The 17232-nt window shown below is 38.8% G+C and overlaps 1 protein-coding gene across 2 annotated transcripts in view; it reads left to right on the plus strand.

The window, feature by feature from the left end:
• The window catches only part of dachc (dachshund c), a 66793-nt gene that overhangs the window by 13146 nt on the left and 36415 nt on the right, over nucleotides 1-17232 (plus strand). For both annotated transcript variants that reach the window (XM_083522963.1, XM_083522962.1), the window contains exon 2: nucleotides 15511-15626. In XM_083522963.1, the coding sequence (XP_083379089.1) occupies nucleotides 15511-15626 (116 nt within the window). The remainder of the gene's footprint in view (nucleotides 1-15510; nucleotides 15627-17232) is intronic.

A 17232-nucleotide genomic window follows, 5' to 3' on the forward strand; every position in this document is an offset into this window, starting at 1 on the left:
GATGGAGATGATCGTTTGAGATGTCCATCCTAGAAACATGGTGTATTGAATATTACTGTATAGAGTCTGTTTTTCTGTACAATTATATATATAACAAATTATAGGAACATTCCCCTGTTACACATATGTACATATTTACACTCTAACTCACACACACACACACACACACACACACACACACACACACACACACACACACACACACACACACACTCACAGATACACACAGGAGGCTACCCTTTGCCCAGCAGCAGTCTAGCTGCAGTTTTATATTGTAGCTGAATGTGACCTTAGTAAAACACATGGGGCTGAAATTTAATCGAGATTCAATTTTCCATCTGGCTGCTAATAAAGCATTTTTTAGCTCCATTACCTATTAGCACCGGTCGCTGTTTACCGTTTAACTGCGCCCCTGTGTATTGTGTATAGAGACAAAATGACCATTTTTTTGCTTACACGTGCATTTAGAAAGAGCCAAAACCGACCTATTCAAATCAGTGCCCCCATGTTCAATATTTATGATTGGATGTGTATTGGACAGATGTCTAATTCTACACGTTCGACTCTTTCATTACTAGTATTTATTATTTACAAGTGTTATCAGTTCACTCAGTTCACTTTTTTGTTTCTATTCAAATCACACCGTATTGCATTTTTTATGACATATGTGACGTATTGAGACGGGCGTGATGTCATGACAGACGGTCAAATGCACACTCAAATGCTGGCTTTACAGAGAAACAGAGAACTAAAGGGACACGGCTAAAGACATTGAGTATGGATGAGGGACGTAGTCAAGGGCACAGGGAAGATTCAAACCTTCCGACCCTGTTATTCATCATGTAGAATCCTGACCCACTGAGCCGCTCTCATACAGAGACAATAGGGCAACAGAAATATGTCCCGCTAAATACTCGGTGTGTGTGTGCGTGTGTGTGTTTGTGTGTGCATGTGTGTGTGCGTGTGTGCATTCTGGCAGTAGGAAAGTGAGCCAGCATGGAGTAGAGGAGGGAAAGACGTCAGAGGGAGATTTTAATTAAAGTATGAAATGAGAGGTCACGCGTTCTGACCCCCCCTCACACACAAGTACACACATACGAAAGTAGACACACACACACACACACACACACACACACACATACACACACACACACACAGACACACACTAGTGGTCCCCCCCATCTCTCGGCTTGATGACTTTTCCATGAAAGGGTTTTTCATTATTTCCACCTCAGGGAGTCTCAGTGTTCCGGCTCCCTCTGTAGTGCACAGAAATCTGCATTGTGATTGTGTGATTGTGTGTGTGTGTGTGTGTGTGTGTGTGTGTGTGTGTGTGTGTGTGTGTGTGTGTGTGTGTGTGTGTGTGTGTGTATGAAGTGAGGTGATGTTTTTGACTTGGCTTGATTATTAACGTACCATTCTGCTTGTTTGATCATAAAGGCACTAAACCCCGGTGCGCAGACACACAAACACACACACACACACACACACACACACACACACACACACACACAGACAGACACACACACACAGACAGGCACACACACACACACACACACACAGAATGTTGCAGAATAAGAGGAAACGAAAACGGTTCATTAATTTTCTGGGTTGTTTCTCAAACATAAACTGAATTACAGTGCTTAGCTTCAGATTGAATTAAAATGAATGAACTGAAATGCAATCCTTTTCTACGTGTTGAGATGAAGTGTTATTCATTTAGCAGGTGCTTTACAAGCCAGGCAGAATTCATTTCAAATGCACACGGGTTAGGATTTTGAACAGGCTCAAATTTCTGGCTCACCAGAACCTGTAATCAGATCAAATTTTATTAGCAACATAAGCCAATTTTCAGGAGGAGTTTAAAAGTTGCAGTTACACAATTGAAATGCTGTTTGGAATGTTTGTGTAGCAGGTGATGTGCTGAAATACAATCTCACAATACAAACATTTCTACAAAATATTTGTAAACACATAACCATAAGATTTGTATGTGCTTTTTGAACATCCCATTCCATATTTGCTCTATATTTCCTGTTAGACTAACCTCTACAAGAGTGTTAGTAAAGTCAGGTACTCATGTAGGTGAGGTGAGGAGGCCTGGAATGCAGTCAACGTGAAAAATTCATCCCAAAGGTGTTCAATAGGATTGAGGTCAGAGCTCTATACCAGGCCACTTAAGATCTTCCAACATATGTAAACCATATCTTTATGGAGATGGATTATTGGAGCGTTGTCATGCTGGAGGTCTCCTGGTTAAAGTGAAAGGAGGATTAAATGCCACCAAATCCAAAGACATCCTATGCAGTTGTGTGACTTTGTGGTAAAATTTGCAGGAAGAATCATATATGGCTGGAAAACTGAAGTGTCTCAATTCTTTTGTTCATATAGTGTATATGATTGTTTACATGCTTCCAGACTGATTTCTGTTGTAATGTTTAAGAGAAAGAATCTAGTTAAGTTTTAAAATGTTATATCGAAAGGCCTATTGTTGTGTAATTGATCACAATATAATAATATGATATGAGCTTACAATTATATGACCCAGCCCTGATATATGATGGCATATTTCTCACATTCTGGCAAACAGATCCGTACAATATTCAACCAATCAGAATAAGGAGGCGTTTCTACCTGTCAATCATATTGATCATCATCTTGAAAGATACAATAAAGAAAAAGCCAAAAAAAAATCTTTCTGTAATGTTTGTGCCAGAGATTTCTGTATTCAATTAATGGTTTTACGAAGACAAACAATGTCTTGGATAAAAAACAAAGATATTACGGACCATCGATGCCCTTCAGGGTATGTGAAAAGCTCAATCCGAGTGTTTATTCTTCCAAATAGAAATTATTTCGCTCACACTTTTTGCTTATACCTGTTCATAAACCAGGGAGGATGCTAACATCTTTCAATACCTTATTTAGCTGAAAATTACAAGCTTATAAAATTAATGAATACACACACACGCACACACATGGATGCACTTCCTGGAAGGAAATTACCGCTCTGGGTTTGGTGTTTTCTGCGTAACTTGGTAACGTGGTGTTTAGCGTAGTTGTGTTTTCGCGGGATAGAAAGTAAACTGCCGTGTGCTTGTTAAAAAGGCTGTGGTACAGTAGCCTGCAGGCTGTGTGTGTGTGTGTGTGTGTGTGTGTGTGTGTGTGTGTGTGTGTGTGTGTGTGTGTGTGTGTGTGTGTGTGGATGTATGGTCTCTGTGGGAGAATAGGTCTTAATGAGTTATGTGTAAACACACTGTGTGTGGTGTGGGAAAGGGAAAAAGGGAAGTGGGGGTTTTAATGCACCGCATGCTGCAGACAGCAAGATGACAATAAAAAACACACACTGAGAGGAAAGGATGGGTGTGATTGTGTGCGTGTGTGTGTGAGGGACGAGAGATATAAAGAAAGTCGCCATAAACCCACACACAAAGAGGCAAGAGCTGTATATAAACTTTTGTATTTTCCCTCCATTAGGTTTAAAAGGAAACCCTGAGAGCTTAAAGATACTTACACACACACACACACACACACACACACACACACACACACACACACACACACACACACACACACATATGCACGTGTCCCATATCTGCCATGCGCCTTAGAGGGTATGCAGTGATTTATTCGGCACTGTGAGGATCTGCCTATTTTAGTTGTGGTCCTGGGCTGAGTGGAGGACAGAAGGGACACATGGCGTCTCAGTGAGGCCAAAGACACGCCGTACACTGTGGCCTATATACAGCTTCTACATACACCACTGCAGTGAGAGTCAGGGTGAACTCGTCCTGCGCTGTCCCACATACACCAAGGACATGAGAAGCCTCACACACTCACTCATGCACACCCACACACACACACACACACACACACACACACACACACACACACACACACACACACACAGTGACAGATAAGAGACAGTGGCGAGACTCTTATGTCTCACTGAACCTTTTTATTGCAGGTCACTGGGACAGGAACTCTGTACATCTCTACATCTGTTTATCAGCTCTATCTGTTGTGTTGGGTCTGTGATGATCGCAAATGTTGAGCTATTTCATGAGTTGCTCAGTAGCTCATGGTTTTATAACCACAATGACTTAAAGACTGTAAAAAGATCATTACTCATAATCTTACACTCCACTGCTCATGTTAGTTCTCTCTCTCCAGTGTTCTGTATTGTCTACAGACTATAATCACAGTCACCCAAATGAGGATGTTTCCCCTTTTGAGTCTGGTTCCTCTCAAGGTTTTTTTCTCATAACATCTAAGGGAGTTTTTCCCTGCCACAGTCGCCACGGCTGCTCATCAGGGACAAATACACATCGTTCACCTTCACTGTTGATTTCTGTAAAGCTGCTTTGAGACAATGTCTGTTGTGAAAAGCACTATAGAAATTAACTTGACTTGACTTGAATATCTTGTACTTTTCTTCCTCTCTGTTTCTCTTACTCATGTCTTTCTTTCTTTCTTTCTTTCTTTCTTTCTTTCTTTCTTTCTTTCTTTCAGATAATATATAATTCAATAAGAATTTCAGTGCCAATTAAAGTCAGCACTACCTGTGTGTTACAGTAAAGAGTCACATGCTTGACCTCTGACCCTGCTGTCAGCTCCCTGTCGCTTTCAGCTGTAATGAGAGACAATAATAACAGCTTAAAACCAGCTTTTTAAATTAACCTTTTGACTTTTGCCCGACGCTGAACTGAGCAACATATTTATAGCTGCAGCACTGATCACCGCGACCCGGCCATGACGAGGTGTTCAAGATGATTGGAATCTAATTAAAGACTCAATTTAATGAAGTGGATACAGACCCAGAGCTCCCAAATCCTCCACTGTTTGTATTCCAGATTGAAACACCATGTTAGGGAACACATCAGGAAGCCTACATGCCAGAAACCCACAAAGGCTGACTGGGGAAAAAAGTTATACATGTTGAAGTTACCACTTTTACATGTGTTTTTTTTCATGTGGCATTTAAATAAATAGATAAATGTAAAACCTAAAGCTTAGGGTTTGAGAGTTAGTTGTTTATCACTGGGATTTCCACTTGCCTTTTTCCCAGTAGTTTCACCTCTGAGCTTGCACTTCCCAAACTGAGTGCAATTCCATTTTATTTATACATCACTTTCAACAATAGACATTGTCACAGAGCAGCTTCTCAGAAAATCTGGACGTACATTTAGATCCCTAATGAGCAAACCAGAGGCGGTTATTGGAAAAAACAACAACTCAGGAACAAACCTCGAGACAAAACAACTTCAAAAGGGAATCGGTCGCGTTCTGGTTCACTTCATGTAGTAAAATTCATAAAAAAAAAATCTTTTTTATTTTCCAGGTTTCCTGATGTGCTCATGTCTTGTGCACATTCAACAGTCCAGAGTATTCATCCTTGTGCACTTTGTTAAAAAAATTAAAAGGAAAGAAAACATCTAATAACCGCTGTTTGAACCCACGACTTACCACCAGCTCTTTTTCTTTTTCTGTTTTGATTATCTGCAGTTCATGTTGTCTTTAAGACTCTCTTCAAGAACTATTTGATCCCGCTGATTCATGTGTTTATGTTAGTCTCTTGATCTCTCTCTTTCTCCTAGGTCTCTTGTCAGTTATAACTAATCGGACTTGCTGTGTTTTGATGTTAAATAAATACAGTTTACAAAGTAAAAAGGCAAGGCATTGAGAGAAATCACCAAACATTGAGTCTGTTTCTGGGTTGACTGTTAAAACAGCCTTCGCCCCTATAGGAAGTGTAGGTTTTCTGTTGGAGATTTCTTTTTTAACTTTATTTTGCAAAAAAATTCGGACAGGATGGCAAAAATATTATATAGAGCTCTACGAGGAAATGGTCCTGATATCAAATAAAGTTGCAACAGAACGATCGCCATTTTATAAACATTTATTAACAAATTTTGGTTTTTACATTTTTTATTTAAAAAATACAACAACAAATTAACTGATTTTAATGAACACCACATTTTTTTCAATATCAAAATCAAATTTTATTTGTCACATACACATACAGAGTGCGACATGCAGTGAAATGCAATAAAATGAGGAGAGAAAAAAAACAAGGAAATATAAGGTAGATAAATAAAAATACAAAGTATAAACTATATAAAATATAAAATATATAAAGTATCTGAAGTGTGTAGTAATGTTATCATATTGTGGCATCAGTATTTGTATTGTCATATCATCCTTTGATTTGCTTGGAATGGCAGTAATCCAACACACAAACAAACAAATGGTCTGTAAATGGCTCCTTTGTATATTGAAACCTGATCGACTCCTTTGTTTTGTGACACACTAATACTTTTCTGTTCCTTTTTTAACACCAAATAAGAGTTCCTAATAAAATTAGAAAGATAGTAAAAGAGGGCAAAACGTGACTGGGTAGGAGGGGTGGCATATTCTCTGTAGCATCACATCTCTGAGCATTAAATCTCTTATGTATGTGGAAGAGGGCAGATAGCTGTTTGCTCCATGTGTGCTACGCAGCCCTGCAGTGCAGCATTAAGTGCAGTGCGGAGAAAAAAAAATATTTTGACCGTCTTGACATGTCGCAGGGGAAGCATGTGGAGGGTAGCTGCTGTCTGATAGTGCAGGGTCATCACAAGTGGAAGAAAATGGTGGACGAATAGGCAGAAGTTAGAGTTTTACAAAATAATGATCAAAGGCTAATGATTAATAAAATAAGCCAAACATGATTTTTATAAAATTTAGGATGACCTTAATCCATTATGGCCCAGTTTCCCAACAGTATTGTAAAGTTCATTTTAAACTGGTAGAGTGTGATGTTTTCTCTCCCCTTTCACAATGATCTTTGTACTGCAGTGCTTTGGGGGAAACTCAGCCTAGTTTCTGCATTAATCATCCAGAAGTAACAGAGACGTCCATACGTTAGCCGAAGACATAACGAATGGTCTCTGTGCTAACGCCTTACACGGACTACAAGGTCTCTGCAATAGGGTTGACTTACTTTCAGGCATTGCAACACATCAATGAGTTATCATCTTCATAAACACATATTGCACAATCGGACAGGTGAGCGATCTGGTGATTTATACGGAGTGTTTGCTTTCTGTTTAGCGTAATAATGTTATAAACGACGTGCTTCATGTACAAATTTGGACTGTAATAATCAGGTTGTTTCAGGAGCAGCTGTTATTTTGGAGAAGGTCAGAAAGGGAATTGTGGGAATTACTGAAATCTCTATAGACTTACAGCACCCGGAGGAGGTTTTGGTTAGTTTATGTTTGTCCTGAAATAGTGTGTGTGTGTGTGTGTGTGTGTGTGTGTGTGTGTGTGTGTGTGTGTGTGTGTGTGTGTGTGTGTGTGTGTGTAAGTGTGTTTTGGAAAAAAAAAGCTCTGTTTGTTAAATGTTTGCTGTACTATTATTTCCGTTGCTGATATTTCCTGTTTTGTGTGTGTGTGTGTGTGTGTGTGTGTGTGTGTGTGTGTGTGTGTGTGTGTGTGTGTGTGTATGCGTGTGAGAGTGTGTGATGAGAATGGGAATGTACAAGTCATGTTTGTATGTAAGACACAGATGTTTAACCTCTTTCTCTCTCTCTCTCTCTCTCTCTCTCTCTCTCTCTCTCTCTCTCTCTCTCTCTCTCTCCTCTTTCTCTGAAGTTCACAGCACTATTTACATAGCTTTCATTACATACTGCAGCACAGACTGCAGCATAAATAGTGGCTTATTTGGGCAGCGGCTTTCACACAGAGACCCGATAAGGGCTCCAATTACGGCCCTTGGTGAAGCAACTTCCTGTTTGAGGTCTGAATAAGGGATGTTTGTTTCTCGCCTTCCCACTTTGACCCTGGCGTAAACCCCCCACTGTTTCCTCAAAGGGTCTTTCCACTCCAATTTGTGTGTATGTGTGTGTTTAGTGGTCGTTTATTATTAATATGAAAATTTAAATATGACAGTATTCAGTAAAGGCCAGTGAGCGGTCTCAATGTCTTTTGTTTGGAGCTTCCTTAAAGAAAACAATTTTCTGCTAATACACTTACATTATTCATTTGGCTGAAGCTTTTATCCAAAGTGACTTTTAAATGAAGATGAACGACTGTGACCGGACCAGATGTCCAGTCTCATGAGAAGAACAATTGAAAATCAATTGAAATAAAAATTAGCGTTCTGTCAGTCCATTTACAAAAAAAAAAATACTTATAGGAAAATGTTCAAAATGTTGAATAATTTATGCAGTACTAGTTTTATGTTTGTCCAATAATATGCTCTTTAATACATCAATGTCAATATTCAGTGTATTTTTTGTTGTATCTTAATTGGCTTACTGTGAAATGACAAATTACCCGGAAACGTCGAAATAATTGACAGACATATAAACAGCATCCACTGAAAGTTTTTTCTCCAAATTTTTGGCGTGTTGCATCAACCACCACGTTTAATCCACAGCACCCTCATACAGCTCCAAACTCTTTTCAAAGCAAAATGTAAAAATGTGCCTAAAAAAGTCCACCCTTTTCATTGGATTTAGTACATCAATGAAGTACATTGACTTTCACAGTGTGGACACATTACAAATACACTTGTACACTTGCTATTGTACTTTATTTTATTGCAATTCAACTGTCATGTTCCACCCATTACCATGTATCACAGGACAACCAGGTGTGGGGCAAGCGCTGGCATGTACCCGCATGGAGCCACTCCTATCATAAGGGAGTTTAAAACAGATGTAGAAAAAGGTGCTATCTACCATCTTCTGCATACATGAGCTCATTGAAGCCTATGACTAGCCATTGGTTGTCAAGGCAATGTTGAACTCAAACTCACTGTCTCTTATTGATGATGAGAATGCTTTTCTCTGGTTCTTCCTTCTGGGAACTTGTAAATTAAACACCAACATTAAATTAATAAATTGGGCTGTAGTCTAGTGGCATTTTCGACATACTATTTATTATGGTACAGTTTTCAGTGCACTCAAATATTGTAAATGATCGGAATTTAGATAGCATTTCAATAGATTACATTAGATTAGATTAGATTAGATTAAACTTTATTCTAATTGTGCAAGGTACATGTACAGAGCCAATGAAAGGCAGTTAGCATCTAACAAAGATTGGATAAGATGCCTATTTACAATAAATAGCCTATAAACAGATACATAGGGTATGATGTCATATGTACAGGGGTGAGGGTGAATAATGTACAGAAGGTGCAGTAGGTAATAATATATGGTGTATATAGTAATATACAATATACTGTGCAAAGATTATGCATAGACAGACATGTCAGAAGATAATATACTCAAATAGCATGATATAGTTGTGTACAAGTATGTATGATACAGTATATACAGTATAAATATGGCTGGAATATACAATAGTGCAATGATAAAGGTGAGTTACGGATGGTGAAAAAATGTGTAGTGGATAAGCAGCGCAAAATCCTCAAACAACAGAAAATAAAGCAAAATACACAAAAGGTGAGAATGCAGTATTGTATTGTTAACATTGTATCATGATTAGCTGTTCAGTGCAGTAACAGCCACATGTGTCTCTGAGGCACCTGTAGCATCTGCCAAATGGGAGCAGGATAAATATTCCATGATTGGGGTGAGAGGTATTTTTGAGATTGCCCCTCGCCATTTGCAAACAGCATTTCTTGTGAAAGTTAGGCAGTTTTCACCACCCTTTTAAGGGCTTTACGTTCTGAAGCAGTGCAGCTGCTGTACCACACTGAGATGCAGTTAGTGAGGATGCTCTCAATGGCACGGATGTAAAACTTTCCAACCTTTTTTTTTTTTTTTTGCAAAAATGTATATTTTTCTACCTAAAGCAGACAGGAACCAAATGATTAGAAATGCTATAAAATGTGTTGTTATTATAGGCTAAAAAAAAAGGAACAAAGTCACCTACATGTTAACCTTCATCAGGAAATCTAGATTTCATAAGCAAATTGGCAATGCATCCAACCCTATACACCCCACCTGCTTTCTCCTGGCAATATGGCTTGGTGTGAGAGGAGCATTGAAACCCGAACCATGATTTATGAAATTCGAGAACAGGGGATTGTTCGAAAGGAGGTCAATGAAGAAAAGAGTTGTATGAATGTTGGGAATTTGGCTGGATTTATTTTTACACAGGTATGTGGAGAATGTAAGAGAAAGTGCAGAACACACACCAGAACAACTTAGGGTTCTTGGTAAGGTTATGGAAATGAGTGTAAATGTCATTGCTCATCCATAGAGTTTTACATTTATTGATTTGCATTTATGTGAAGCAAGCAGAATTCCACCCAGTGAAAGAGGTGAGAGGCGAAGGGTTGAAGGTCCTGTCCTATTTATTTCGGCTTTGGGATTTGAATATGTGACCTGCTGGTCATCACAATGTAACCTTGATTTCTGAGCTAGCACTGATCTCATTAATGAGGGTAAAGACGCAGACGTGTGAGGGAAAAGTTGCACTGTATGTAGGAATGGATGACTAGGTATGCAAAAAGAAGAGAGGACTAGGAGACCAAAGAGAGCGTAAGGAAAGAGCTGATTAATATGCAGAGTTAATGAAGCAGTGAATAGGAGACAGGTGTGTAAGTAAGTGTGTGTGTGTGTGTGTGTGTGTGTGTGTGTGTGTGTATGTGTGTGTGTGTGTGTATGTGTGTGTGTGTGTGTGTGTGTGTGTGTGTGTGTGTGTGTGTGTGTGTGGGCGGATGTGTGTTTGTGCACCAGCAGCAAACACTCAACTAGGACACGTCTCTTCCTACCACACACAAAAACGACTAATATTATCCAATCAGGGTAACTGTTGTTACAGTTACCAGTGTACAATTTTCATCACAAGACTTTCTATGCTCATTTAGGTCACTTCCTGTTCACCTGAAATAAACAGGAAAACAAACGATTCCTTCGATAATTAAACAATGTAGATGGTGTGTACAGTTTTCTTTGTTGTTGGACATATGTAAATTGAATCAAATGCAAGTCACGGCTCATGACGGAATGTCCCATGAAGCTGAAAACAATACACACTTACACTTTTTTTCCTTTTCAAAAGAGAAACAGAAAATAAGAATTCACTTTCGCCTTGCATATGACTTTGCTAATATTAATGAGAAACACAATTTTGTTTCTGAAATTGTTTTAGTGATTGATAAAAGACTCTATGTTGTATTTTAGTCTGATTTAGGCTGTCAGCATTCTCCATCCTCAACACCTCGTCATGTCAGGAAACCTTTAACTTTTTGCATTCAGCACTTGAATTGGAGACTCCTTACAAACAAACAAATAATCATCTTTATATATAAAATGTGTCAGCAATTAGAACTAATCCTTATGTAATTAGTAACTTTAGAAACATATCCAGCCAGGTGTCTAAAATATAACCCTTGAAGCCAAACCTCCTGACTGAGCTGCTATGACGGAAAATAAATCAACATCTTCTGACCAATAAGGATTGAGCTCAGAATATTATAATTCGAAACTAGGCTAAGTTCAGCTACAGATATTCAGCTTAACTGTCTAACGATGACAAATGTGAGGTAGTTTGCAAGCACTTATCTAATCATCAAGCTATTTGCAATCTCAAGAGGGCATGTGGGCGGATCCGATTAGCATATTTATGCATATTCATAGCTACTTGCATTTTTAATGATGGGTGAAAGGCGTAGGGCCATTTTTTATGTAGCGTCCTGAGCATTAAACCATATTAAACAGTTGATTATTCTGCATTAATTATTTAAAATGTTTAAAAACGACACGTTCAGGGGTTCTTTAAGATCTGTGCCATCTGTCTTGGCAACATGGCCGTACGAGGAGAGCGCGTTTGAAGTGCGAGCAATGCAGAATTGAAAGGTGCATATGGGCGACGGCAGACAGTATTTGCCAGGGGTTTCCAACACAATTAGATTAAGAAGGAACTTGACAGCCTGCTGTTCTCTCTCTCTCTCTCTCTCTCTCTCTCTCTCTCTCTCTCTCTCTCTCTCTCTCTCTCTCTCTCTCACTCTTACTCTCTTGTTTGCCAGGCAGTGGGCAGCCCACAGGGTGTTGTGCCCCCTTTCATACCTTTGTAATTGATGAATTGTGGGGTATGCAAATGAGAATCCATAAATCTTATGAATGACAGCTTAATTTATGGGAGCCTTAATGAATGTGGGATTAGATTTTAATTAAATGTCCTCAAAGGCACCCTGAGTGCTAAGTTACATTTTTGTTCTTTCTCTCTCACTCTCTCTCTCTCTCCTGCTCCCTCTCTCTCTCTTGCACTCTCTCACTCTCTCTTTCTCTTGCTCTCTTTCTCTTTCTGATGAAAATCCCCTGTTTATTGCATTTTCCCATCCGGACATCAGTTAGATGAACTTTCTGCGGCAGTGGCAACGATAAAGATCGTGTCCATTTTGTTAACCAAAGGAGGCACGATTAATACTTTATATTTGCTTTTATTACGGCGAGAATTATATCGTCCCTGCCGATCAGGCTTTGCACTTCCCGGAGCTAGTCATTTGCGTGGCTCGGATTAAAGCCACATTTAATCTGGTGCCGTCAGTATGGGTTTAATTAAAACGCTGCCCATTAGGAATGATTAAAAATGCCATTAGGTGTCCAGCTTCTGGAGAGGGGAGAGAGATCTCTGTGTGTGTGTGTGTGTGTGTGTGTGTGTGTGTGTGTGTGTGTGTGTGTGTGTGTGTGTGTGTTTGTGTGTGGAGGGCCTTTGTTTTTTATTAGCACTGATACAGTAATAACTCCTCATGATTACAGCATTAACAGAAAGTCTAGCAGCATCATGTTCTCAGTTCGATCGCAGCGGATATGTTTGTGCTGCTAAAATCAGTGTGTGTGTGTGTGTGTGTGCGTGTTTGCGAGTGTGTGTGTTTGCATAACTGTGGATGTGCTTGTGCTAAATAGGATGTCCTGTGAAATATTTCTGGATTTGGTGGTGTTTCGACTAAAATAAATTGCAGCAACTGAGTGCGGTTACTGCTGAAAACAATCCTCTCTATTTTTACACCATTTTCAAGACCTCAAGATGTCACATGGGATACTGATTTGCATATAACTTGCATACTCTATTGTGATAGGTGGATAATACATGTGAGATTCAAAAAAGTATTAAATTGTAAAACATATTTCGTTTTTGATTTTTTTAAAGGTTTTACAACAGACCCTCGCTTTGTGAATTGAATCCTTCAAGCTTCTGCTTAAAACCATTCAGTAGAGTGGAAGTGGTTAGATGGTTCTAGCACAATTACTATCCAAATAATCTAAAAATTGCTGCCAATTTAAATGAGCTGGAAAGAGCTACGAAAAACGAGGCATTCTTGATGTCGAAACACTCTTTGTATGAAGTTTGCTTTTAAATACTTGCAATATATAATTGATTTTGGTCATAATGTTTTTTGTGCTGACTTGCAAAATGCTTCTCATTGCCTTGAGTATGCTACATAGCTAAGTGACTTGCCTAAGCTAAGACTTTTTTGCTCATCTTTACAGCCAAGTAGCTACTGTTGAAATTTGATAATTCTTAGCTAGATTTCTTTATCGAATGCATGACATTCATCACAGACTCAAATGAAATTTTGCAAGTCAGCAAAAGAATATTAATCAGCACCAATGGCCAGCTTATGAATATTAATGACCGGATGGTTTCTGTTAATTGATTTTCATCGAAACACTCAGAAATAATAGAAAGAAAAACACATGAAGATAACATGATATCTCACATTTAACGCTTAACGCTGCAACGGAAAGAGCATGGAGAGAAACGGGCCTGTATTTGATCATCTGATATGTTATATGAGAACGACACATGCATCCTGAACAAAAGATGACCTAACTGCTCGACTTATCCTGTTATATGTATTATGTGTAGACCTGCTCTGGCTTTTTTTTTCTCAGCGCTTTGCTAAGATAGCCTATGCTAAAATAAATGATACTGTACAACACACTGTTCTGTGAGTTGTGGATGCGATGAGGTGAAAGAGCTAAACCTGTCATAATCCTCCCTTACAGTTTAAAAGGTCACTCGCTGCCATTAAGAAAAAGCCATTTTGTTCATTTATTTACTCTCTGCGGCAGACAGATAAAGAAACGGAACAATTAGGGAGCGGCGAGAGGGAGATTTTGAAAGGGCAAATGGTGGAGAGCTTAATATTTTATGAGGGATGATTGGCGCTCGCGGTGTGCGCGCAAGTGTGTGTGTGTGTGTGGGTGTGTATGTGTAAAGGAACAGTTTGGACATTGAAATTTGTAGTACACAGATATTCACTTGTCTCACTTGTAGTTGTAGTTTCACTTGTGCATCGTGGGCCACAAAGCTAATTTAGCTAACAAGGTGAAAACTCACGTCTAAATCCTAGCAGCTTGATTTTATTTGGTAGTGTTGTGCATTAAACAGTTCAATATATAAAATTAGATTGGAAATGTATTATCATCTGAATCACTTAGCATGAATTTCAGATAAAGTAAGAGGCCAGTGTGTGACCACTATAAACTACATGCTAGCTACATTATCCTTATAGAAGCCTAATATCCTTAAAGAAGATTTTTTCAAACCATAGATAGGTCTGGGTGCTGGACTAAATTTGTTGAAATAAAAAAGTTGTTTCATGTTTGCAAGCTACTATATTGTATACAAGCTACATGGCATATCTTTACAGTTTTTACCACAAAACATGCTAGACATGGATATCTCCAATTAAATTCTGTATCGTAATACATTGAAACAGGTGGTTAAAAAAGGAAGCTTTAATCCTTTGACATCTGAGTCGAGTGTCGTCTTGTGAGAAACTGTTAGCTAGCCAGCAAACCTAATTGTCCCTTTTTATCTCATATCCAACAGGCGAGCTATAAATGATGTGAGTGTGAGTAATGTGAGAAGAAATCCAGGTCACTGCGTTAAGCAGAGAGCTGATCTTGCCATGTGTAAACTCGAATTCAGATGAAGTGCGTGAATGCCGAGGAGCAGGTAACGAGGTGCACTGTATCAATAATTCATGAGGGAAAAATGGCTGATTGTGGAAAAGGCAGATGAGTCTACTGTGTGATCTAATTACTGGAAAAAGAGAGAGACGGCAGAAAGGCGAATGTCCTTGAGAGCATTTACTGACGCTTACTCTGCATTGTGAATATGTTCAAGTATCTCTCTCTTTCTCTTTCTTTCTCTCTCTCTCTCTCTCTCTCTCTCTCTCTCTCTCTCTCTCTCTCTAACTCTCTCTCTCTCTCTCTCTAACTCTCTCTCTGTCTATTTCGCCTGTATAAATGTATATTTACACATCAAGTCATTTCCATAGAAAAGAAATCCCTGGTTTTCTATTTACTCCTGAGCCTTTGTTATGATTATTTAGATCAGGACACTTTATACCAATTCAAATAAAAGTATCAGACCGTGCGTGTGTGTGAAAATGTGTTTGTGAAGGATGGTATTAATGTGTTCTGCCCTTTGAAACACCTGATCCCCTTTTGTCCCTCCAGCACAATAGTTTCAAATCGCACTCGCATTCAGTGCAGGCAATTGAATTGAACTAGCTCTGTGTTCTCTGCTTTTCAGCTCCAGACCTGGCCGACCTCCTAAAAGGACCCAGAGTGTGACGTCCCCCGAGAGTCCACACATCCTGCCCCACTCTGTCTCTGGACTTATGTCCTCAGGACTCATGTCTCACACAGGTAACACAGAATCAGACAGGTTAACAATAGACTTGTGCCCACAATTGGTTATATGATATATCCTAATATTCAATTACACATTGTTACTACTGCTGCATTCCAGTCAGGAATAGAATACCTAGACAAAATGAGTTTTGGCGCAACATTTACAGTTCCAGAGTACCATTTGAAAGGTCTCCTTACTTGGGACAAATTTGAAGACAGTATCCATTATCCACAATTGCAGTCCTGAATTCGTTTCATCTCATGAGGTATCCTTTAAATCTGCGTAAAAACATGTCATACTGTCATTTTGTACATATTTGCTTCATCATGGTTTATGATATTGCCACAGTTTGGTATACTGATATCTGTGACTGAAGCTGAGTAAAAGTTTTGCCCACAATTTTTTTTATTATTAATGGAATGAAGAGAATTATGAGATGTTCCATCCAAAAAGACACCACAGAGGAACTTTATACCAAATGGGACGGACACTTATGCTGCCCAAAACTTCTATTCATATGCCCCCACCTGCAATATATCCCAAAACTGATAATAGTCTCATGCAGATGGAACTGATGCCTCTTGTGGAGCTACAATAAATGACTACTGTAAACCACAATAAAAAGGTTTGTGTATGTATAAGTGTGTGTTTGTGTGTGCCTTTGAGAATAGATGCAAGAGGGTATGTCGAGGGAATACACCTTGTTGAAATCTAAGGCATCGTACACTTATTTAGAAGCAATGTTTTTTTTCCACCAGTCCATTTCCTGGTATGTTTTTGGAAGGCCGAAGGAAACCAGAGAACCTGGAGAAAACCTACAATTCCACACAACCAAGAAAAGTTAAAACTTTTCACTAGAGCATCAATAAAGTTTATTAATTCTGTTTATACTAATCTAATAGCGATAGTCTGTATTTAAAATATATATATATATATATATATATATATATATATATATATATATATATATATATATATATATATATATATATATAAAAACAGGTCCGATTAGTTAAGAGGAAACACTGACCGTATTTGAAAGTCTTGACATACAGTACACAGAGTTGTATAGCGAATAAAATCAGGTCAGACTTGACAGCTAAGCAATTATTATAGTTAAAAATGTAATATCAGCATACACCTAATGAGTGTAATACACCTCTCAGTAAAAAAAAAAAATGGAGATAGAGTCCAATTAAGACCTTCCTTCATTTCCCTTTTCCCAGTGTTTCCCAAAGGCAGTCCTCGAGGACCAAGATGTTACACTTTCTGCTCTCATGTTGCTAGCATGCCTTGATTAAAATCACCTACGCTTTGATAATTAAGTCGTCAAGTTAAATGAGGTGTTTTAGTACGGAAAACATTAACCTGCACACTAAGTGCTCTAACCCCATGCATCCTATAAGGGAAAAGAAATGATTTTAATACGAATCTGACTTATTTTTCATTATGTTTTGACCTTATGCATTCATTATTCTTGAAGTAGCTCAAGTCTGCTGAAGTAATGAGCAGAAATGTACAGTATAAACCACCTCCTTTCCCTCCCGGCGTGTCTGTGAAGCTAAACACTCATCTGCTACGACATCTGAGCTGCCCTTGCCTTTGTGTGTGTGTGTGTGT

The sequence above is a fragment of the Silurus aristotelis genome (genome assembly GCF_946808225.1).
Source record: "Silurus aristotelis genome assembly, chromosome: 20".
Classification (NCBI taxonomy): domain Eukaryota; kingdom Metazoa; phylum Chordata; class Actinopteri; order Siluriformes; family Siluridae; genus Silurus; species Silurus aristotelis.